This window comes from Wyeomyia smithii, chromosome 1, assembly GCF_029784165.1.
Source record: "Wyeomyia smithii strain HCP4-BCI-WySm-NY-G18 chromosome 1, ASM2978416v1, whole genome shotgun sequence".
Classification (NCBI taxonomy): Eukaryota; Metazoa; Arthropoda; class Insecta; order Diptera; family Culicidae; genus Wyeomyia; species Wyeomyia smithii.
In genome coordinates this window covers 39227976-39253397 of record NC_073694.1, presented here as the reverse complement: position 1 = coordinate 39253397, position 25422 = coordinate 39227976, and the positions used below count along the sequence as shown (strand labels likewise).

The following is a 25422-nucleotide window of genomic DNA, read 5'->3' as shown; positions in this document are numbered from 1 at the left end:
TACCATCTTCAAAAACTGGACGGATAGGAGCGAAAATAGAAACCAATGCGCGTACGAATGAAATGGCACTCACACTTTAATTGCTTTTATGGAATGTTTCCAATCGAAGCCCCAGTCAAATTTCGCTTTGATGTTGAATAAACCGAATTCAATCAAACTTGTTTTCATTTGCCCAATTCCACGGGGGAAAAGTTCGCCAAATTTTTACCAAACTGCACCGCCCGAATGAAATTAGTTTCAATTATCGGACCTTTTAACCACTCTCCTCCATCAGATTTCGGTTTGATCAGTTGCAATTAAAGGAGGCAGCCAATCGATTCCGCTAATCCGCGATACCGGGGAATTAGTCGAGCTCACCGTTTCTCGCTGCTCATTAGAGACCCGTCACGTTATGCGATCAACCGCGTAGGTGTCGGACGCGTAGCAATTTGCTGGAACAAGCCTGGGAAAATATGAAACGAACTTACGTTGATGACGACGTGACGGCACGGACACACACACTCACACGTTTCCGTAGCGCCGCGGCATGATTATCCATGGTCAATTAAATCCGAAGCATTTCGCTAAAGTGGAAATGGATACGTGCGTTTGTTAGACAGATATTCACGCTCTCTTGGCGGACTCTCATTACGGCTGCTCAAGCATCTAATTTGAGACAGTGAAACGCAGACTCGCAGCCGCGTTTGTGGCTGTGTACACACGTGTGGGTACCGTTTCCGAGTGGTTCAAGTGGCGAACGTATCGGGTAATGGGTGATAATTTCGATTATTCAGGTCGTCATCTTCGGACGAATAATTATAGATGTTTTAAGTATGCATTACCCAGCTGAGATGCAGTGTTAGGTTCCGTACTGCGTTTACTAATGCGAAGGTGTAATTGCGCGAGTATAAAGCGTGTAAATGATGCTTAACACCATTGCCCTGATGTCAATCGTTTGATATGTTGAAGATTAAAGCAGAGTTTACAATCACTAAAACAGTGGTGAGATTTTTGACGTCTATATTTTTGTCATTTCTCATCACAGCGATCTTCTAGAATTGCATTGCGGGAAGTAAAAAAAAAACAGTTTAATTCATTCGATTGACTTATTAAAATAGCTGCCATTATGAGCTCGTTCGAAGTATTGATATGAAAAAAAAATTTAAACTGCACGGGGTATGACCCAAATATTGCTAGATTTTTATAACTGTGGTGATTATTCTGTAATATTGCTCTAAAAATAAGTTTCCTGAATTCCTTTTTCAACAATCTTTCCCTGATTCTTCCGTTTTCTATCAACTTCTTGGCAATCTTCGAAATTTTAAGCTTTCTTAGTTCCTCTGGAACATCCAATAGTAACCCCGGAAACTGCTGGAAGTCCGCTTTAGAAGTGAGTCCTCCATGATGTGAGAATGAGGCTTTATTAGTCTCTGGGTGTATAATTTCCGAACCCGTGACTTCCTTGCTGTATTTGGCCTTTTATCACGATTTGCAGCCGTCTGCACTTTTTACGTATGCAGTCCTTGCCGGTCCTTGGCTTTCTGAATAAATGTCTTGAACAAATTATACTTTTTGGACACATCCCTGACCAAAGCATTGGGATTCTGCGTAAAAGGTTTCACAACACGCTTGTGATTTTTTCCTATTATTTTGAAAGCAATAACGCAAAATTGCTCTTTAGAAAACAAATCTGTTACTTAAAGAGCAATAAAGTTCTTCTCAGTCAAGTAGCAACACATACTGTCATATTTTCGCACATATTACGGGAGTACGATTATCCAATAATCGATAATAAAAGAGAAAACAGTTTTCTTCCCTCTTAACAACTGTGATGATTAAGAGTGAAAAAAAAACTCTGCGACTGAAATACTCTACGCCTAAATGTGGTTAATTACTCACTCTGTATGAGAAAAAGTCTAGTTCTCCAAGGGGTTTGGCAGGTAGAGAAGGAAATTTGAGCAAAATCAAGAGAACGGAAGAAGCCAGTGTTTCCAAAAATGATTAATTAGCAAAATATAAATATCAAGGATTTTCCAAGTTCTGGATTTCAATTTTAATTAATTCATTTGATAATGCTAGATCAATTGATTAGAAGATATATGTTAAATTTATTTGAACCAGCCATAATTTCAACTCATTTTGGGTTCCTCTTGCTTTTCATGAAATGAATCTGCTATTGTTTATCATACGTAGTTTCAAAAACATGAATAACATTTCGAATGTTGATTTTTATAGACATTATACAGTATTGTGTATGAAAAAGTTTCAAAAAATTGTTGAACCAAAAGCTGTTCATTCACTTGTTAAGCAAAATCAGTGTGAACAAAAAATACCGACAGTTTTCGCAGCACGGCCAACCGTACCGACTAATAATAAGATTTAACAGTGCGCTAAGTGAAATCGACCAATCATCAGGGCTTTCGATTTGACAGAACTTTGAGTGATTTTTGGGTTCTCTTGTCACGTCCTGTCCTAGGTTTTAACTACATGCAAATTTTTCACTGCCAAAAATGTTCCCTTTCCATCTCCAGTCAAGAAACAACACATACCGTCGCATATGTTGCACATGTTACTAGTTTCTTCTATCTCCAATTCATCCGGTTTACGTGTATTAATTTGTACGTTGTACGCATCCGGATTTGAGAAAAAATATGACAAGAGCTGCAAAGCAGCATTTTTCCCCGTTATACAGTAAGCAAACGCTGTAAGAGAAAAACAAAAACATTTACTTCATTGCAAGCTACCTAAAACACACACTCATCGCTTTTGAGGTTGACCGATGAGATTCAGCTTGTTTGTGAATGAAGGGGACAGAAATGAGCCTGATCGTTGCCTCAATACAAATGAAGCAAGTGAAGTTCCGATAAACATGCATTGCGATTCTAGGTTGTATGTTCTCCTGCAGAAACACACACAAGCGTATAGCTGTTATTTATTTTGTTACTTATTTCTTATTCCCTTTTTTTCTAATGCGAGGTCATAGGACACAAAAAGTAACAAAATGTTGCTCAAAAGTAACAAAATCTTCCCCGTTTGTGTTAGGTGTAATAAAACACCCATTCTGAGTGCATTTCTCCTTTCGAAATGGATTCCAAAATCGATTCGCCACGTTGATTTTCAGGTAATGGCATTTTTTTTAATTTTCGAAAAGGTAACAGACATAAAAGCTTGCCGTCGACCATCACTCCTAGCAGTTTCAGAGACCGCTTTGAGGCTTTAGTGCATCCACTGGCACTAATTTTCGCCTCCTGCTTCAATTTGCGCCTGATAACCACAATGACCGCCGTCTTGCTAACTCCAGCTTTATGTAGCGCATCCAGTCTTCCACGATTTTATTCGAAAGTACAGCTTTCAACTAGACTTCTTTCATGGTCTGGCCATAGGCTTCTAGAGTTATGTCGTCCGCAAAGCCAACAATCACCACTCCGGGAGAAAACACCCCACTCGACATAGTATTCCACAGCACCCGGCCCAGGATAGAACCTTCTGACACTTGGTTCTGGAAGTCTGACACTTAGTTCTGGAAGTAGTTTTCCAGGGTCTTATACAGCGATTAAGGTTAAGACTTCGTAGCGCGAGAGCTATAGAGTTCCAACTGGCGCTATCAAACGCGTTTTCACGGCTAGCGTGACGATTGCGCAATAGCGGATGCCCCTCTTTTTACGTTGGAATACTATCTCGGCTGTCTTGTTGACAGAGAGAAAAGCATCCTACCTTCGCTTGCGGAAACCAAACTGTTTTAACCTTCCGTGAATCTCACCAGCCAGTTGAGAATAATCGTCTCAAGCACCTTGCCCGCTGTGTCTAGCAGACAGAGATAGGCCGATCGGTCACCTGGTAGTTTCCCGGCCATTCGCAGCTAAACCACTCCTGTCGTTTTCAAACAAACATCTAAGCATTTCTGCATGACCCCCATGAACAACCCGGGGGCTACCGTTATGGCCAGTTTAATGGCCAGGTTCGAAATTCCGTCTAGTCTCGGCGCCTTGCTCACCTCGAAAGAGTTTGCGATATCAAAAAGTTCTTCATTCGTAACCCTTACCGCCTCCACAACCTCTGCACGGCCGCCGTCACTCACAGTTTATGGTGATTCGACAACCGGAGGCCATTCAAATATTTCGTAACGCTAAAATTGATAATTTTCAGCCCTCCCCTCTCCCCGTCGTTAAACATTTTGTATCATCATGGTGCCCCTCCCCACCTATTTTTCCCTAAAAGCGATACCAAACATACGAACGATCACTAATTAAGAAAATAAGGACTAGTTAGCAGTTACAACAGCTAACATCAATTGCTACTTAGCGGCTTACTGGTACTATAGTTCGTACACTATAGAAGCGTACTCACCACCACCAGAGTCGCTCATGCTTTAGGTCCGTTGGGGGCCGCCTTAATGTTTTCCTAGGGACCTCAATAACATACAATTGAATCCCTCTAAAACGACGATTTTTTATAACGACCAATCTCGCTATGGCGACATTCTCAAAGGCCCCTCAGTTTTATACTAAAATTTTTCGTTTTATTGCGACATTTCGCTATTATGACCTTACTCTATAACGGCATACAAAAACTCATACTATAGTCGAATCTCTCTATAACGACATTGCTAAATCAATAACGACATTCTCAACGGTACCTTCTGTTCTACATATACAAAAATTATTCGTATTATTGCGACATTTCGTTAGAACGACGGTCCCTTGCGATGTCGCTGTGAAGGGATTCGACTGTATCATTTTCTTTAAGGCCCTGTTACACACACGGCGTAATGACGCCTTCTCCATACAAAATAGAAGGCGTGAAGACATTGTGACATTATGACGTAGATCCAAGTGATCAGTTTTTCAGTATAGCCCAAAAACGAATGAATTTCTTGACACTTTGTGCCAACGTACGAATAAGTAATGACAAAAAAGAAGATACCAAAAGATAGGTCTTCGAATAATGAACAAACTGGCATGAAAAAACCATATTCCTAAAAATGGCAGTTTGGTTTGCCAAGACAAACATTTCGAAAAGTTGATTTTATTCATTTTTATAAACCAAGTGATGGACTACTAGCCATGTAGGAGTCAGTGATCTTACTTTCAAGATCAAGTACGGCAATTTCCAGTTAGACGGGAGTGCGTATGCCTATTGAGCAGGGCAACTGGTAGTTGACTAAGTGATCCATAAATGAGGACCAGTTAACTTTAACTTTATTCTTATTCGGATTCCTGATTTTTCGTTTTTCAATGGATTAGCTTCGATGTCACAAATGATTTGCGGTGATTTACGTTTCAATCTCTGGTCTCGAGCCTTTTTTCTCCCTTAACTACCATTAGGCATTGCGTCAGGGAAAGGGCGAGTGTGCTCAGTACACCCCCCTATATAATAAACATCTTAGATAAAGCCCTAAAAAAAGTCAGCGCTTCTCGCCTGTGTGAAACAATGACATACTAATAGCACATGCTCAACTGTTTTCACCGCATCCGCACATTATGAACACATGGGTGCCAAACTTGAGCGGGTACTGCCTGGTGCAGATATGAACTAACAAGATCTGCACGTAAGAGTCGTCTCCATTCCATTTGGTCCATGGCTGCAGTTCACCAGCTCTGCAGTCTGCGTAGGATCCGCAGGTCGTCCTTCACCTGATCGATCCACCTTGCCCGCTGTGCACCTCTCCGTTTCGCCGTGACGGATTGGTTTCAAGAACCATCTTTACCGGGCTGTCGTCTGACATTCTTACAACATGCCCAGCCCACCGCAATCTGCCAATTCATTCGCCAGTGGTTCATTCGCCATCTCCATACTCCGTTCTCTTTCTCCGTCACCAAGACGGCGGAGATAGCACTCCAGCGCAAGAGAAGGGGAATACGCTATTGCGCAATCGTCACGTTCGTCGTGAAGTAAGTTCATTAGCGCCAGTTGGGACTCCATAGCACATGCGCTCAGGAGCATCCATGTACCGGTGTCGCTGTACAGGATGCTGGAAAATTACTTCCAGAATCGAGCTCTTGTCTGCAACACGGAGGAGGGTCAGAAGTGCGTCCCAATTACCGCAGGAGTTCCACAAGGTTCTATCCTAGGTCCGGTGTTGTGGAATGTCATGTTCGACGGGGTGTTGAGACTCAAGTTTCCTGAAGGGGTTGTGATCGTCGGCTTTGCAGACGACATAACGCTGGAGGTTCACGACGAGTCAATCGACCGCGCACTGTGTACACAAGGTCGAGGACTGGGTGCACTCCATGAAACTAGAGCTAGCGCATCATAAGACGGAGGTTACAGTTGTGAACAACCGGAAATCGGAGCAACAGGCGGTGGTTAGAGTCGGAGACTGCACCATCACCTCAAAGCGATCTCTGAAGCTTTTGGGGGTTATGGTTGACGATAAGCTCACGTTCGAGAGTCACGTCGGCTATGCCTGTAAGAGGGCCTCATCGGCTATTGCAGCACTATCTTGTATGATGTCAAATAGCTCAGCGCACTTCTTACCAGCGTGGTTTCGTCCATACTTAGGCATGGTGGGCCAGTGTGGTCCAAAGCGCTAGGTATTAACAGTTACCGCGGTAAACTGGAATGTACCTACAGGCACATGTGCCTGAGAGTTGCGAGTGCGTATCGTACGGTGCCATATGATGCAATCTGTGTCTTGTCCGGCATGATGAGTATTTCGACCAACATGACACAAGGGGTATACGAGGTACCAGAAGGTCATTCTCGATGCTGAGCTGAAGGCGGGAATGGTCTAACTTCACAAAGGGCAGATGGACGCACCGACTTATTCCGGAGATATCCGGTTGAGTCGGAAGGAGCCAGTGTGAAGTAAACTTCCGCCTGACACAGATCCTGTCAGACCATGGTTGCTTCAGGCAATATCTGCACAGGTTCGGACACGCGAGGTCCCCCATGTGTCTCGAGTGCTTGGAGGTGGAGGAGACTGCTGATCATGTCTTCTTCGTATGCCTCCGTTTCGTAAGAGCGATGAGCTACATGATGGCTGTGAACGGGCCCGACACTACTCCGGACAATCTAGTCCAGAGGATATGCGACGACCCGGACATCTGGAGCGCGGCCAGTGCGGCCGCCTCCCAGATTGTCCTGGAGCTGCAGCGTGTGTGGTGGGTCAACCACTAACACGCCAGTGGTAGCTAACTACCAGTCTCCAAGTAGTTAGCTAGGAGGTTATAAGAGTAAAGTGGGTGCATCACGCACAAAAGCCACTCCCCGACGTAATACTTAACCGTCGTTCCGGAAAGAACAAAGCTGGAGACTGGAGGGTTTTAGTGGGTCGAATCAGGGACCAATAGGTGTCTGGGTGAGTGTAACTACCCCAGCATTTTCCCCTAGTCCCATCCCCACACCCTGAGTTCTCTTCTCAGGTGTCTGTTCGCGGATTTCCCCGTCACCTTAAAAAAAAAACACTTTTCCATCTGCTGTCCACCGAAAATGGTACGCAACATCTTCCGCTCGAAGACTGCAAGGACGCGTTGGTCCTCCACAGGCATAGTCAATATCTTAGGCCCGTAGAGTACTACCGGTCTGATCAGCGTCTTGTTGATGGTTAACTAAGTGCGGCGACGAATTCTACTCGATCGGAGCGTCCTCCGTAGACCAAAGTATGCAAGATTTCCTGCCATAATGCGCCGGTGAATTTCTCTGCTGGTATCGTTGTCGGCAGTTACCAGTGAGCCCAGATACACGAACTCATCGACCATCTCGATTTCATCACCATCAACTTGAATTCGAGGTGGAAGGTTAGCACTGTCTTCTCGTGAACCCTTTCATTTCATGTACTTCGTCTTCGATGCATTGATGACCAGTCCAATCCGTTTGGCTTCGGCCTTTAGTCCGATGTACGTATCCGCCATCTTTACGAAGGTCCTAGCCACAATGTCAATATCGTCGGCGAAGGCTTGTCGCCCCTTTTGTGAATGGGACACACAATACTCTCCATCCACTCATCCAGTACTCGTTTTTCTTCCCAAACCAGAGTTTCTCCACCGGATTTCAATAGCTCGCTGGGAAGTTGGTTCACTCTAACAGCTTAATTTTTTTTCAGCCGGCCAATCTCCTCCTCCACCACCAGGGGATCGAGGACTGGAATCCTGATGTCTTCTGCTCGTGCTCCAAGATCAATTGCCATACCGCCCCTCACGCTCTACTGCATCGCCGTTTAGATGCTTGTCGAAGTGCTGCTTCCACCTTTTGGTCACTTCACACTCGTTTGTAAGGAAGTTGCCGTCCAAGCTCCTGCACATATCGGCTTGCGGCACGAAACCTTCACGGGAGTTGTCAGCTTCTCGTAGAACTTCCGAGTGTCGTTAGCTTGGTACCGCTCTTCCATCGCTACGCGATCTCGGTCCTCTTGATGGCGCTTCTTCCTTCGGAGGACTGAGTTTTGGCTGTTCCGTGCCTGTCGGTATCGTTCCACGTTCGCTCTCGTGCGGTGTTGCAGCATTCTCACCCGTGCTGCGTTCTTCTCCTCGACTAACCGTTTGCATTCGCCGTCAAACCAATCATTTCTAGGATTCGGAGCCCTTGTACCTAGTAGCGCTACAGCAGTGCTACCTATGGCGGATCGGATGATCCTCCAGCCATCTTCAAGAGTAACTGTGCCAAGCTGCCCTTCTGTTGGTGGCGCTGCCTCCAGCTGCTGCGCGTATTCTTGTGCAGCCTCGGCATCCCGCAATTGCTCAATATTTGGTCGTGGCGTTCGACTTCGGCGGGTGTTATACACCGTCGATAGTTTTGAGCGCATGCACACGGCTACTAGTTAGTGGTCCGAATCTATATTCGCACTGCGGTAGGTGCGAACGTTGATGATGTCGGAAGAGAACCTGCCGTCAATTAGAACGTAGTTGATTTGGTTCTCTGTCTGTGACCAACAGGGTGATCTCCAGGTGGTTTTGTGGATTACTTTTGCGGGGAAAGAAGGTACTTCGGACTACCATACCACGTAAGGCCGCAAAGTTTACGCACCGATGGCCGTTATCATCAGACACGGCATGCAGGTAATCTACATTGCCTCCCGTCCTACCTTCGCGTACATGTCCCCAATGACGACTTTTACGTCCCGTCGCGGGCAGCTATCGTAGACCTGCTCCAGCTGCGCGTAGAACGCTGCAGTGCACGTTGATGATGCTGTAGTTGAAGAACCGGCTCTTTGTCCTCAACTTGCACATCCTCGCGTTGATCGGCTGCCAACCCATCACGCGTTGGCGCATCTTGCCCAGTACTATAAATTCGGTTCCCAGCTCACTGTTGGTGCTACAACGCTGGTAGTAAGCGGCCGCCCGGTGCCCGCTTTTCCATACCTTCTGTCCTGTCGAACAAAGTTCCTTCTTGAGGGCATGTCTATCGATTTGGTAGTTGAAAAGCATTGGACAGATTAAATCACTAATTCAAATAATTTTAGATCATCGGTATACACCAATTTGCAGTCGACTCCAAGCGTTTAGACGATGCCGTAGAAGAATTACATGAACAGCAGAGGTCTTACATTGCTACCTTGAGGAACACAGGAAAAGTTGGTGTACTCTGATGAGAAGTAGGACTCAGTTTACACACGAAGAGTTCTGTCGCACAACTATGAACTGAGCAACTCACTTGCTTTTCAAGATGCGCTGAGTCGTGTAAGTTTTCGTAAAAGAATTTTGTGGTCAATACAGTCAAATGCAGCTTTTCATTGTGAGAAACACAGGTTGACGTGAACTCCAAATGATTTGTACAAACGGATCGGTTAGCCATAAAACTATGCTGTTGTGCTAAAAAAAAAAAATAGCATTTTATCGTGCAATCATAAAGTTGCTTACAGCTACCTCAAATAACTTGTATGCAGCACAAAGACTCGTCTCGGTTGCAAGTTGTCTTCTCTGAACATTTTAAGAATTCGCAAGAGTAATACTTGGTCCGTTTTAGAACGCGTATCCCATAAACCGTACTGGTGCTCTTCAACAGAAGTTTTCTGCACCGGCCTACATCTACAGAACAGGATGCAAGAGAAAATTTCGAACGCAGCATTGAGGATTGTTTTTTCTCGATAATTGCTGAAGTCGCGTCGCCCCCTTTTAGACTTTAACTTTTAACATTTTTTAACTTTTGATACTGTAGAAAGCTTTTAAAAATCTTCTCTGTTTGTGCCAAAAGAAGTATACTTTCACTTCAGTAAAAGATCATTCGCAGTGCTCGATTTCATGCAGGGTTGCGTTGGCGTCTCTCTGCGGCCACTTTGGTCTCTCGGTCACTCTTTCTCATCTGACGCGTCACTTTCACATTTGACACCTTTTGGCACTCTGTATCGAACCCTCGATCGTGGCATGGTGGCCGATCTGGGATGGCGCCCAGCAGCGTATTGAGCCTCTCACTCCGCCGTCCAAGATGCTCTAATATTGTATTCAGTCCGGATCTTTTTGTGTAAACGCACTTCACTCCTATGAAACCCAGCAAATGTTTACCATTTTGTCGTACTCGTTTAGGCACTGCTGGTACGTTGTTGCATCAAGGGCAGTACATTTCGACCTGGTGTTCCTCGGGGGACACCACAATCTTTCATTGGTGGGAATCTCTACAGGCAGTACAAGAGCCCATGTTGCTTCAGGTAGCAAAGAAAAAGCAAAAACAGTTGTAAGTTAGTACCAATCGGTAATTGTACTACCTAAACTCGCATCCAGTGATCAATGTAATCTCGTGAGTTTCAGAAAACTATATACAACTAATTCCCGCAAACTACCTTACTGGGCCCATAACCTATTGAGATATGTGAATTGACATGTTTAACTATACAAATTACATCAAAGTTTTGTCTTATTACAAAAAGACAATTTAATACCATGTTAGCAATCTCTTAAATCTATATCTACATACAGGGTACTATATTTATATCTATATTACAGGGTCTCTCGGGAAAAAATGCGAGAATGCTTAAACTTCAAGTTGTATTTGTTTACGTTTATTTTCAAGTGCTGCATTAAAACATCGAAATTGTTTTCAAATTCTCATACTCTCTACTCTCTACAAATAATTTACCAGCTCACTAACGATTCCCTTTGTTTCCCTTTCCAGACCCTCTAACCGCTGGATTCGAAGTTTAGTTGCCGGCTCATCGACTTTGTGGCACCATTGGAGAAGATCGTTCCCCCATAACCACATCCAACATTGCTTCCTGTGGCGAAGCTAGCGACGACCATTCCGGGCGGTCTCATTTCGACGCTGTGTGTCCCGTTCGGCAAGATCAACCGACGAAGTAGTGGCAATTGTAGCAGCCCTGTGCCAGTGCTGCCAGCGCTGAAAACAATCCGAAGCACTACGCATTACACCATCCGGGCGGCCGTACGCCGGAAGAAGCGTCGAAGACGGAAGAAAAAGCTACACATCGCGACGACGATGGGCCACTACCAGGTGGCGTTCAGCACTATTACCACAACTACTATCCAATGATGATACGATAACTATTGAACTGTAGAGTAGCACTAGCGGCACTGCAGCAGTGTGCGTACCAATTCAAGACAACAACAAAAAAATCATATATTTGTGCAGTTGTATTGTTTTTATTTTCCGGAGTGTGTTGCCTTCCGTTCTCTAGATAAATAATTATTATAGTCAACAAGTTTTTTGCTGTTTGAATGACAACACGTCACACTTTTTCACAAGCCGATTCCCCCAAGGGCCAAGTGGAGCACACAATTATTGCGGAAAATCGGAATTTCGGAACAAAACGGGTATTTCAATCGTTGTTATTGATCGTTTCGTAGCAACAATAGAAGCAAAATAATTAACAAAAAAAAAAAACAATCGACGCGCAGAAATATATTAATCGAGCCTCACGCAAAATTACGTATGTGTGTATGTGTGCGCGCAGGATAGAGCAAGAGAGCGAGAGAAACGGCGTACCGGAATAAGCCGCTAGTCGAGCCGGTGAAAAGGAGAGGAAAGTGCGCGTTTAGCAAGTGTTACGTTAGGGAACCGATTCGGGAAAGTTTCAGGAATATTGAATTGGTTGAAAGTGAACGTGTAGATATTGGAATTATTAGTCTATTTGTGTACATTATGTAGTCCAAAGACAGCTTCAGTGAGAGTGTTGGATTTCTATTCATCAACCGTAAGAAAATAGCTTCATTTGTAAATATAAAACTAAACACAAAGAATTTGATTGCAAAAATTGGGACCAGCCAATCGCTCCATTTTTACCCTCCCCCCAGCTGAATGGACTACCGAATGCAGCGCACTCTGTAGGCCCAGTAGTCAGTCAGAGAGTACAAGACTACCAAAACCACCACAGCAATGGATTATCCCTTGATAGTGGCGGGAAACATCTCGCAGGAGGAGGAGGACTTTCTGGCCATTGTGGGCGGGAACGGATCGTTTGTCGGGGGTGTGCACGTGTTCAACGACACACTGAATGGAGTGCTGGCCACCGGTGGTGACAATCGGACTTTGTTCCAAGGCTACCCGAGCGGATACACACTGCCGCACATCATCATCGCTTCAATTATCGTGACAATACTTATGATAGTGATCGTAGTTGGCAATATGCTGGTGATCATAGCGATTGCCACCGAGAAGGCGCTCAAGAACATCCAGAACTGGTTCATAGCATCGTTGGCTGTGGCTGATTTCTTTCTCGGGCTGGTCATTATGCCATTCTCGTTGGCCAATGAGCTGATGGGTTATTGGATCTTCGGCAACTGGTGGTGCGACATCCACTCGGCAATGGATGTCCTGTTGTGTACGTCGTCCATTATGAATCTGTGCTTGATATCGCTCGATCGTTACTGGAGCATAACGAAGGCGATCGAATATCTCAAATCAAGGACACCAGCCCGGGCTGCGTTCATGATTGCTGCAGTGTGGATCATGTCGGCGCTGGTGTGCATTCCGCCGCTGCTCGGCTGGAAGGCACCTCGACCGGAGGAACACGTTGCGCTTCCACAGTGTCAGGTGAGTTACAACATAGTTCACCCGAGTGACGTATTCGGAACACATCATCATCATTGCATCCACTATTTTGCAACCTAAGTCAACAACTCTCTCATCTAGCTCGTAAATTCAGCTCAAATGACGAATGAAGGGTATCATAAAAGTCAGAACGATGTTGTTTTCCACGCTATGCGGTAAGCGGTGCACTTTCATTGAATGCCCGCGGGACCGCGGCTGTTTGTGTGGCAACGGTTATTTAAAGAAATGTAGAACCTAAACGACTAAATGCACGGAAGCTGGAGTGCAGCTCTCCTCGTTTTATTCCAACGGTTGGTCTATGTCAATAGATATAAATATTAGGATCAGACTGCCAGACTGTGTTTTGCTCACCTGTTCATGTTGCGCTCTCCGATCTGCTGGGGAAAACAGACATCACTTGACAGGTGAAAGCCGTAGATCAGCTGGTATAAATTTAGTACATCGTTAGCCACATGCTTATGTTTACCCGCCGATATACTACCACTTGATTAATGAGAATAAACTGCATCTGGTTGCGCAGGGTTGTGTTTTGGGTTTCAACATTTGTAATTATAGCTCTTGTGGTGCCACAACAAAACGAATTCTACAGTACAGCCCTGAAATCTGGCGAACATGAGATGCTTGTTTGAGAAGATATTGATGTCATGTATAGGAAAAACATCATTAGTTATTTAATTTCGGAAATTGGTAATTGATCGCCGTTTCTTACGAATATGGTTCATGCTCTCGTGTTTATTGCGAGTATGAAAATGAAAACAAAACTGATAATTATGCTTAAAATATGTGTTTGATTTTGGCAAAGGTTTCTGGAATCAACTTCGTTCAACTTGTGCTTCAAAATTATCATTCATTTTGTTATCGTTTCATTTCTATTCCATGAACAAAATTTATTATCGTTATTGCATGAAACAAAGTAAAAATCATCTCCTGTATAACTGTTTATAGGAAACTTGAGGACACTAATGGTTATTCAATTTTTTCATCATTTTCTTCTGAATTCACTAATTTATTCCACCGAATGGTGAAAGATAGTTTCCTCGTTCGTTTCGTCGGGGACAAAAAAGGTAATCCAACAACTTTTGTTCTCAATCGATTAAGTCTCGAAAACCTCGTGTCACCAGCAGTGTTGGTTTTCTCGCTCAAATAAGGTCCTCGTTGCTACCGTTATCACACACTGGAGTACTCGTCATTCAGTCTAATTCTCGTTCTTCTACGCTTTTTCAACGATTAGTGTTGATTTACATAAGTTATATAGGACGAACGTAAGCTCGATTCACTCTCGAAATCATATGTACACACTCGCCAATACTCGCGAGCATCAAGATGCATTGCGATGATTGCGGGGGAACAAAAACATATTTCGAATAAGGTATCGAACTACTTCGGCAGCAGTTTTCATCGGCTGGTTTTGCATTAGACTGCAGTTTAAGTATGCGATACAGAGATACCGAAACTGTTCGGTTTTTCTTTTTGGTAAAATTTCGAATAAAAAGTGAAAGTTTGTATGAAAAATCAAACGACGAAGGTACATAATTTTATTGTTACTAGCAACCATTTTTGTGAAATAGGATCGGAATGCGGGAGAATTCTTTTTAATTTTTAAAATATATTCACCCCATATCAAACTGAAGAAACCGTAGATTTCCGAAACTATTTTCAAAAATCCGTAGATTTTATCTATGAATGAGGTACATCCGAAGAAAAGAACCAACAGCTTCAAGATCTACGGAGAAATCTCTGCCCCTTTTGCACGAAGCAAAACCGAGCAGTTGAAGAAAGCATATTTGTTTTCGAGCACATCTTTTCCAGCACTCCTAGTCGAACAATTTTAATCAAGTACTCCTACTCGCAAGTAGGGTAAGGAACGGTATAAGCAGTAGCGCCTATTTTAATCAGTCGCAGAAAACAGGCCTTAAATTCTTGCTTTTTGATAAATATCGACAATTTCAATGATAGAAACAAAAACTTTCATTGTCTAGCTGTCTTACGAATATAAGAAATACTGTTAATCACAAAGAAATCCGTGAACAAACATCATTTGACACAAATCGACCTAAATTGCAGCCATTCAGGAGACACTTCGGGTGCTGAAAAATGCCTGCAAAACAGATGGAGACTGCTTAAAATAGGTCGTGGTGATTGGAATAATGTCCCTCGATTGGTAACTTTGATCGATTATTGTTAAAGTTTGCTAACTTATTTTTACAATCTGAAAACAAATTCTGACAAAGAAAACGATAGAGAACAGATTGATGTACTACTGTTTGAATTCCACCCACTACATTTCGAGTATTTCGTCTGAATACACAGGCGGTTCCTGAAGCTGCTTAGAATATGTTCCCTACCTTAGGAACCCTTTCACAGTGGGAAGGCAAAAGAGTTTTTGCGAGCCGGTGCACGCTAGCTGCTACTCCGGCGAGTGCGTGAAGAATACAGAGTATCTCGAAAGTGTGTGTGCAAAAGACTTGAGAAGCGTAGCATATCATCGGTTTCGTGCAACACTTGCACAATTCAAAAATCATATTTTCGAGAGAAACGTGCTTGAAAACTCTTTTTTTACATATTAAAGAAAATGTTCAATTTTGAATTTCCAGTTCTCATTGAACATTATTGGGTCTATTATGCGCACATTAGGAGCAGGTTGTACAAGATAAAACCTTATTTTTACTCAATTTATAAAGAAATTTAGAATTGTGCAGCAAAGGCAATTCTACTCCTAACTCTAAAATTTTTGTGAATTTTGAAGCGAGATTTCGTGGGATGAAACTTAACAGTGATTAGAATCATTTGCCACCAAAAACACAAAAGTGCAAAATTTTGAATTGTGCCAGTGTTGCAAGATACTAAAGATGAGTCTCGTTCTTTAGCAGAAGGGAAGACAAAGGTTTTACATCTCGCTCACTTTGTAACGCTGGTCACCAGTTGTACGGCTTTAACTAGAATTCCTCATCTTGTTTTTTTTTTCTTCTTTTGTCATGTTTTAATTTTCTTTGTGTTTCTAGTATTCTATTAGTATAGTCGGTGTTTATTAAAAAGGTCCGGATGTACTTACAGCATGTCTCGATGCTACAGGTTACCTAGAACGAACAGGCCGTTCTCCTGTTGGCTCGGAGGTGGTTTACTGCTGTTCGGTCGCCACGCTTGCAGTGGTGGCGACACGAGGTCCCATTGGTGTAGAGATCTCAACGGGTTGATTACTCGGCGTATCCACCGGCTCCGATGGGAAGGCTTCGAGCGGCTGATCAGGACTGATTAATATTCTTTCCCGGGACGTGAGTCCAGGCGATTCGCACTGGCTGTGGTAGTCTTTCCCCTGCCACAACACTCGCGACTCTTGGCATCCACGTGTTGGCGGGGTGGTGCTTCACGAGGCCGAACTCCACTACCGTTGACCACGTACTCTGGGTGTACCCTTAGTGGCACGCAGTCACGAGGCGAAGGATACTACCAGGGGATCGCCCTAGTCCGATCAATTTCACCACGATAACCACAAATGGTAGAGGTTCGCGTGCTGGCCGAGGTGGGCCGCCAATCTGCGGGTCGGCCGCCTTTGAAGAAACGAATATCCAGGCCAAAACTTCCCAACGCTTTTTTCGTGGTCGTCAGTGAACGACTCACGAAACTGTTTTTTATATTTAGCTCTGCATCACTAATCATTTGATTTTTTCTGACTCACGTTTTGATTTCGTTTAGAATTGAATCAATTTACTGGACTCACGGTTTTATAAAATTAAACCAATAACTTTTTTTAGGTCAAAATTTTCTTTAGAATTCACTAATATAATTAACTTTTATGGTTCACTGACTTATTTTTTTAGAAATTTCTGACTTGTTTGTTTGGCGGTCTGAACGGGAAAGATCGAGTTATTTTTTTCTCGTTCAGCCAAGCCTCGAATTTACTAAATTTCCTTTAATTTCCGTTTGTGAAATTCTTGACGTTGATTTCCATACTATAATTATTTTCGTTTACTGATCAGTGAAACCACCCTTTTCCCAGACTGTCAAAAAATTAGTATTTAACACCTCATCAGTAATTCCCTCTGATTCGAGCACTCATTATCTACCTTGCAGGCGATTTAACTCCCACCATTTAATAGGGTTCTCTATGAAACTAGCGGCACGATCGTTTCAAAAATCTTCATTTTGTTTTAATATCCTTTTTTATCTCTATTGTATTTTTTTTTTGTTTCTACTTTAGTATTTAAAAAGCATTTTGTATGTTTTCTAATGATCTAATACACTAATTTACGTTTCCCTGTTTTTTGTTGTATGTTTCTATGTTTGTGTATATCTATTTTTCCTTTTTCGACTACTTTAGTTCTCCTTTTTCTCTCATATTGCTATTGGTTTTCTTTTCTTTATTCCTATAGTTTTTCGTTTGATTTTATTATTTCTTGTCTTATTATTTTTGAAAACTCTTTTTATATTTATTGTTACATTATTACTTTTCTCTACGTTTCTGTTCTTATTTGCTGCCATTAGTATTGTATTGACTTCTTTATTATCATTTTTCTTTGGCGGAAGACCTTAAAGATAATTAAAAATGTAGGTCATAAGACAAAAATATATATTTAGTAAATTAAATAAGATCAGTGGTGGTTTTTACCGCTATCCAGTAAGCTGGAACAGGGTCCTCCTTTTTCTCATTTTATTTTGAATTTACTTATTTTTGTGTGCATCTTCCTTCGTATTAAATTTTATTCCATTTATTTTCTTTTATTTCATATTTTATAAAATCTCTATTCCCATTTTGCTTAAATTTGTTTAAGAATTCTCTTTTTTTGTCTTTTGTTCTAGTTTTGAATTTATTGAATTTATTATTTAACAACTTTGTACTGTTCTACTTTGTTTTATTTGTTTTTTCAATTTTTCAATTTGATTTTTTCATTCTATATGATTTTTAGTTCCATACTATATTTACCGAATATTGTTTTTTTTTATCGCACGCTAGCCTGGAGGGCTAATGCGGTCTCGATCAACAAAATTAGTTGAGAGAATTCGTTATCGATATTGTTTTTGGCACATTTTGCATGTTGTAGGATGAGTACAACGATACAACGTGCCCCAGTGCTGAGTCGAGATAATTTCCAGCTCGAAAACATCCTTACCTGACCAGGAATCGAACTCGACATCACAACCGTGTGGAAGAGCTGTCCGACCGACATCGCTAACCACAGAACCACGGGGACCACTTGCAGAATGATGTCTTTTGGTTTATTTTGAATACGATTGCTTTAGTTGTATGTTTCATACATTTAGTGCTCTATTTATTTTTTTCGTTTTTTTCTTTACTATTTGTTACTATTCTTTTCACAGTTTTCCCTTTGTCTATTTTGACGTAGAATACGTCTTACGGTAAAATATACAGGGACCCAACTTCAATACAGGGATCCAATTTCAAAACCGAAAACATCGAAAGCGTCACGAAAATTGTTCAATTTCAAACGTTTTAAACTTAGTCAGTTTTCGATCGATTTCTGTCATTTTTGCACCCGTCTAATTGCTGAAAATTGTATTCTGATTGTTCGAACTGTTGTACTATTGAAAATAGTTGAACATTGTTGAAACGCAAATGTCGACTTTTGATTGGTCGCTTGCTGCCTTTCCCTAAAAAGGACGACAGAATGGTGTACCCAGATAGCCGAGAATGCACTCTTTGGGCTATATAAGAGACTGTTTTTCCTCAAGCAAATCAGTTTACTAGCAGCGGGCAGTAGCATCGAACAAAAGCAGCGATGGAAGTGCAGTGGGCAAAGACGGCATTGAGCCGCAACGGGAAACAGCGACGGCGGTAGTGGTTAGCTGCAGTTCCTACCTGTTTTAGTTCGGCTTCCCTTCGATCTGAGTTGGACCCCACCAGCGGTAATCCAATTCAGATATCGTTGGGTGAATACACCCCGAAACTGAATGAGACTAGCACCACGAGAAACCACCATCATCCAGCGTAAGGGTGTGCACATAACGTGTGTGAATATCTATAGCGTGTGTTGCCAGTTATATAAGGTGTGTGGCTAGCGTGCGTGGCTCACTTTAGCGTGCGTGGCTTGCTATATAGTATATAGTGTGCGTGGCCTATTATATAGCGTGTGGCTAGTGTGCCTTGCTTGCCGAATAGCGTGTGGCCAGCGTGCGTGAATGGCTAAATAGCGTGTGTGGCTTGCTATATAGCGTGGGTGGCATACTGTATAGCGTGTGTGGCTTGTTATATAGCGTGTGGCTAACGTGCATGGCTTGTTATATAGCGTGCGTGGCTAGCTGTATAGCGTATGTGTATGTTTCTAGCGTGTATGCATGTCATTTCCTCCGATCTATTCATTTTTATACTTAGCTTGAGATCTGTAATTTGTACCTTATATTCTGTTTTTTTCTTCTTCTGTAATTCCTTTGTCAGGGATTTTTGGTTTTTTTTTTCTCCACCTATCGTTTATTTGACACGGCACAAATACAATTTAATGTTTAACGGCGCCAATTATATCTGATGACTTAAATTCTTTAAGCAAATTTTTTATCCTCGCTGCCGGCTACGAGCTGAAATTAAGTCTATCTTAAAACTAGCATATATTTTTCAATCAATGTTTTGTAGTTGAATGGTCGTCTGATGATCGTCGAATGGCCATGGATATGCAGCGTAAATGGATTTGTTCTGCTAAGCCACGATGTCATAACTGCGACAGGGGCATGTAATCCTCGGGGCCTGGAAGTATTGTGCGGGGTTCAGTTGCTGGTTATGGTTCGTTGTTGTTGTTCGCTGTTGTTCAAGCCAAGATATCGCGAAAGGCCTCGGGTTCTCAGGTCCTAGCGGATTCGTGTGGGGTTCAGTTGCTGATTCCAAAATCGAGGGCTATGACGTGTTCTTGCCGTTTTGTTGAATGTGGATGGAAAGGAATGGGACTAGACAGGGGCGTGGATGGATTTCAGGAAAATGTATATAAGGGACATGTAGGGTAGGTCACGACTCGCCAAGACATCACGAACAGGAACAGCGGGTCCTCTACCCTCGGCCCGGAGGTAAGTTATTAATTTAGACCTGGCGTCACGGTGTACAGGGCATGACCAAACAACGTGCTCTATGTCGTGATAACCTTCATCACAGGCACAGATACCACTTTTCCCGAGCCCAACACGACGGAGATGCGCATCAAATCTATAGTGATTGGACATAAGCCGAGACATCACGCAAATGAAATCTCGACCTACATCCAACCCCTTGAACCACGGATTCGTCGATACCTTGGGTATAATGGAATGTAACCACCTTCCCAGTTCCCCTCTAGTCCAAGAATTTTGCCAACTGATGATCGTATTCTGACGTACAAGTGCGAAAAACTCATTAAAAGCAATTGGTCTTTCATAAATTTTACCGTTTGTTCCGCCCACCTTAGCCAAAGAGTCCGCTTTTTCATTGCCCGGTATCGAGCAGTGAGAAGGGACCCACGCTAAGGTAATCTGAGAAGATTTTTCGGATAAAGCACTCAGATGTTCCCGTATTTTCCCCAGGAAATACGGAGAGTGCTCAACATCTTTCATCGATCGGAGAGCCTCAATGGAGCTGAGACTGTCCGTAAAGATGAAATAATGGTCCGTGGGCGTGGTTTTTTCGATAATCCCTTGGGTGTACTGAATTGCAGCTAATTCTGCGACGTAAACAGAAGCAGGAATATCGAGTTTATGGGAAACGGTTAAATTGTTATTGAAGATACCGAAGCCAGTGGACCCATCGAGAAGTGATCCGTCAGTGTAGAACATATTGTCGCAGTTGATGTTTCGATATTTATTGGAAAATATTTTGGGGATCTGCTGCACGCGTAAATGATCCGGGATTCCACGAGTTTCTTCTATCATGGATGTATCGAAAAACACAGTAGAATCAGAAGTATTTGATTAGTTGACACGAATTGGAATATTCGAAGAAGGGTTAATATTTTGGGACATGTGATTAAAATACAATGTCATAAAACGGGTTTGAGAATTAAGTTCGATTAACCTCTCAAAATTTTCAATCACAGGACGGTTCAAGACCTCACATTTGATAAGAATACGAGAAGACAGGCTCCAGAAGCGGGTTTTCAATGGTAGAACCCCAGCTAAGACCTCCAAACTCATCGTATGGGTCGATTGCATGCAACCCAAGGCGATACGCAAACAACGATATTGTATTCGCTCCAGTTTGATCAAATGTGTGTTTGTTGCGGAGCGGAAGCAGAAACACCCGTTTTCAATAACAGACAATATCGTTGTTTGGTAAAGCCTTATACGGTCTCCTGGGTGGGCTCCCCACCATTGTCCGGTTATTGTACGAAGGAAATTCACTCTTTGTTGACATTTTTTCATCAGATACCTAACGTGACAACCCCAGGTGCCTTTAGAGTCGAACCAGACACCAAGATATTTGTGTACCAAAACCTGAGAAATCGTTTTACCCATTAATTGTGTTTGAAGCTGAGCAGGTTCATGCTTCCTAGAAAAAACTACTATCTCAGTCTTCTCCTGAGAGAATTCGATACCTAACTGTAAAGCCCAAGCAGACAAATTGTCCAAGGTATCTTGCAATGGTCCTTGCAAATCGGCAGCTTTGGCTCCTGTAACAGAGATTACACTGTCGTCTGCAAGTTGTCTTATCGTGCATGAATTTGCCAGACATTCGTCGATGTCATTTACATAAAAGTTGTAAAGAAGGGAGCTTAAACATGAGCCCTGGGGAAGACCCATGTAGCTAATGCGGAAAGTTGCCAAATCGCAGTGCGTAAAATGCATGTGCTTTTCGGACAACAAATTGTGCAAAAAATTGTTCAAAATTGGAGAAAATCCTTGTCGGTGAAGTTTACCCGAAAGAATGTCAATAGAAACGGAATCAAAAGCCCCCTTAATGTCCAAGAACGCAGACGCCATTTGTTCTTTGCGAGCATACGCCAGCTGAATATCTGTTGAAAGCAACGCAAGACAATCATTCGTTCCTTTGGCACGGCGGAAGCCAAATTGAGTATCTGATAGTAGACCATTTGATTCGACCCAATGGTCTAAACGACGAAGTATCATTTTTTCCATCAATTTCCGGATACAGGATAGCATTCCAATCGGCCTATAAGAGTTGTGATCAGAAGCTGGCTTCCCTGGTTTTTGGATGGCGATCACCCTCACTTGCCTCCAATCCTGCGGTACAATATTTTGCTCCAGGAACTTATTGAACAAGTTCAACAAGCACCTCTTGGCATTGCCGGGTAGATTCTTCAACAAGTTGAATTTGATTCTATCTAACCCAGGCGCGTTATTGTTACAGGACAGGAGGGCAATTGAAAATTCTGCCATCGTAAAAGGTGATTCTATCGCGTCGTGGCCCGGAGACGCATCGCGAACATACTTTCCTGGCAAAATCAAATATCCACCTACTTGAAGACTCTTCGCTTTCGTTGACCGTTACGCGATTCCGCATTCTTCGGGCTGTGTTCCAAAGAGTGCTCATCGATGTCTCCCTCGACGTCTCGTTCACGAACCGACGCCAATATGCGCGTTTCTTTGCTTTAGCCAAGCTTTTAAGCTTAGTATCAAGCTCCGTATACCGTATATAGTCGCCAGGTATACCTTTCTTCTAATAGGCCAAAAACGCGTCGGATCTTTGCGTGTAGACTTCGGAGCACTCTTGGTCCCACCACGGAGTGGGAGGCCGTTCTTTGATCGTTACGCCGGGATATTTCTTCGTTTGGGCTTGCAACGCGGCGTCGAGAATCAAGCCCGCGAAGAGGTTGTATTCTTCAAGTGGTGGATGATGTTGAATCGACTCGACAGCTTCTGAAACCATTTCCTCGTATAACTTCCAATCAACATTCCGTGTGAGGTCATACGGAATGTCAATTGGCCGCATGCGAGTTGACCCGTTGGTAATTGAAATAAGAATAGGCAAATGGTCGCTACCGTGAGGATCGAGGATTACCTTCCATGTGCAATCCAACCGTAGCGACGTCGAACATAAAGAGAGATCCAAAGCGCTTGGGCGCGCAAAATCAAGCGTGGCGAGGGAAGAAGTTCTATTAAATCAAAGAGCAACCGTTGCCCAACCTGTGCTTTGTGAGGAATATATATTGAGGCAATATAAAGCTCTTTACCTTGTATTGTCATTTGACATGCGACAGCTTCGATGCCTGGAATCGAGGGGAGGTTAATACGATAGAAAGAATAGCACTTCTTAATCCCTAGAAGTACTCCTCCATATGGGGTGTCTCGATCAAGGCGAATAATATTAAAATCATGGAAGTTTAGATCAGTATTCGAAGTTAGCCAAGTTTAAGAAAGGGAAAATGCATCGCATTTGTTTCTATTTATCAAAACTTTAAACGAATCAATTTTTGGTGAATTACTTCTACAATTCCACTGCAAGACAGAGATAGAATCCTTCACATAAGCAGATGAATTAGGCATCGAAAAATACGATGCAGAGGGCCCATTGAGCAGTCAACTGCTTCAAAAATGTTCTAGCTGTTGGGAGGAATGCTGTAAGAAAATCTTTTATTGGATCGGGTATATTGAAAGTTTCAAAAATCCTGTCCACAATGTAAGAAAATTTCACCAGTCCAGCATTTGATTTTTCAACTGGATGTGCAAAAGGAACAACTGGGGTTTTAGATGTTCCAGGAAGTGCTGGGAACTCCTTCTGGGACTTTAAATTTGCAAGCCCATGAGGGGTTTGCTTCGGTTTTTCCGCTGCACTTTTAGGTTTGTTTGTACCATTCATTTCACTTTGGGAAATCTTAGGACCTTTTCGGGGAAGTTTAGGAGAGGAAATATTTTTCCTCTTTCTAGACTCCCCAGGATTGGCATAAGATGTTCCCGCTGGTGAATCGTCAGAATCGGTTTCATCAGAGGACAACAGATCAAAGGGGTTCGAAGTAACGGGAGAAGTGGTCACGGTCTTCTTCAGCATATCAGCGTAGGAAGGCTTTGAACGCTCTTTGAGAGACCGTTTCATTTTATCCCTGCGCTGCATGTACACCGCACATGTCGAGAGCTCATGCAGATTTTCCCCGCAGTGAATACACTTTACAGCGTTAACACTGCAAGAATCTTCCGCATGAGTCTCCCCACACTTGCCACAACGTGCCTTATTGCAGCAGTAGGCGGCTGTATGGCCTAACTGCTTGCAATGAGTGCAGTTCATGACGCGGGGAACGTAAAGCCTCACAGGGAGACGAACCCGGTGGATCGAGATGTGGCTAGGTAGTGCAGACCCGGCGAACGTAACACGAAACGAGTCTGACGGAGTGTAAACTTTTTTGTCACCGACGATCGATACCGACCGCAATTGCTTGCAGTCGAGCACCTTCACATCGGGACATGTGTTGTTTTTAAAGCACCCTTTGGCACTTTTCAATATACACTCGACGGACAGACTCGAATCGGTCACGACACCGTCGATCTCCACATCTCTAGCGGGTACATAGACACGGTATTCCCGTGTAAAAAGCTCGGAGCAAGCTATATCGTTGGCCACTTTAAGGTCATTGACCACGACACGGAGCTTGTTCGGCCTGATTTTTAAAATATCAGTCACAGCTTTAAAGTGTGACGTCAGGTCTTTCGAAATCTGTAGAATGTTTAAAGATTTCGATTTCGGCCCCGCTTTAGGCCTGAGGTAAACTGCCACCGGAAGAGTCGATCCATCTGGATACAATCTGACACGTGGGGGAGCTGAGGAAATTATATTAGGAGGGGGGGGGGCAGGAGGGACAGGGTCGAGGGGATTCGAGGATGGAGGTGCGGGAGGTTGGGGGTCTACATCCATCGCGCTAAACCTAGCGCGCCGATGGGACAGACAAGAAGCACGTACCTTCTTTTCTTTTTCTCCTTCGTGTTGGAGTGCACTGCACTCACCACCAAACCGTTCGACAGCAGGCAGCTACAAAGCGACACAGTAACACAAAGGCGCTTGACCTTGCGATACAGTAATCTAGACAAAAGACACCGGTCAAAAAATGCCACCACTTGCACACACGTATTGAAATTTATCGGAGCGATTTCGAAGCACAACCGATGCTGATGCGTGTTCGGCACAGAATGAATTGTTTTTATTTTATTTTTCTTGGTTTTTCTCTCCTATTCCTATGTATGTCACTCGGATTTTCTTCGAGGTTTCAATTTTTGTTTTCTTTGCTTTAACTCTGTTTTTTTTTATCAATGTGCTTTTCCATTTATTTCTTTATTTTTTATTAAAAATCTCTTTTGTGCTTAAAATTTTCAACACTATAATTTTGCCATTTCCCAGCTACCTCTTGTTGGCAGTTCAATATTTTTAATTTTGCAGTCGTAGTGTTGGTTTTCATATTACTATTGATTTGTTCTATTTTACTAGTTTTTAATTTTCTTTCTCTTGACTTTGACTTTTCCTTTAGAATGTTTTTTTTTCATTTGCATTTTTTAATATTCTTAGTTTATTGTTGAATGCCAATGATATTCTTGTTTTCTTTTGTTGTATATTTCACTCTATTATTTTTCTGTTCTATGTTAGTTTTCTGC

At 42.9% G+C, this 25422-nt stretch overlaps 1 protein-coding gene across 2 annotated transcripts in view; it reads left to right on the top strand.

Moving 5' to 3' along the window:
• Window positions 1–25422, top strand: part of LOC129716556 (alpha-2Db adrenergic receptor) — a 566678-nt gene that overhangs the window by 72782 nt on the left and 468474 nt on the right. For both annotated transcript variants that reach the window (XR_008726654.1, XM_055666388.1), the window contains exon 2: window positions 11026–12900. Coding sequence is in view for 1 of the 2 variants with exons in the window: in XM_055666388.1 (XP_055522363.1) it covers window positions 12244–12900 (657 nt within the window). In the remaining variant the exon portion in view is untranslated. The remainder of the gene's footprint in view (window positions 1–11025; window positions 12901–25422) is intronic.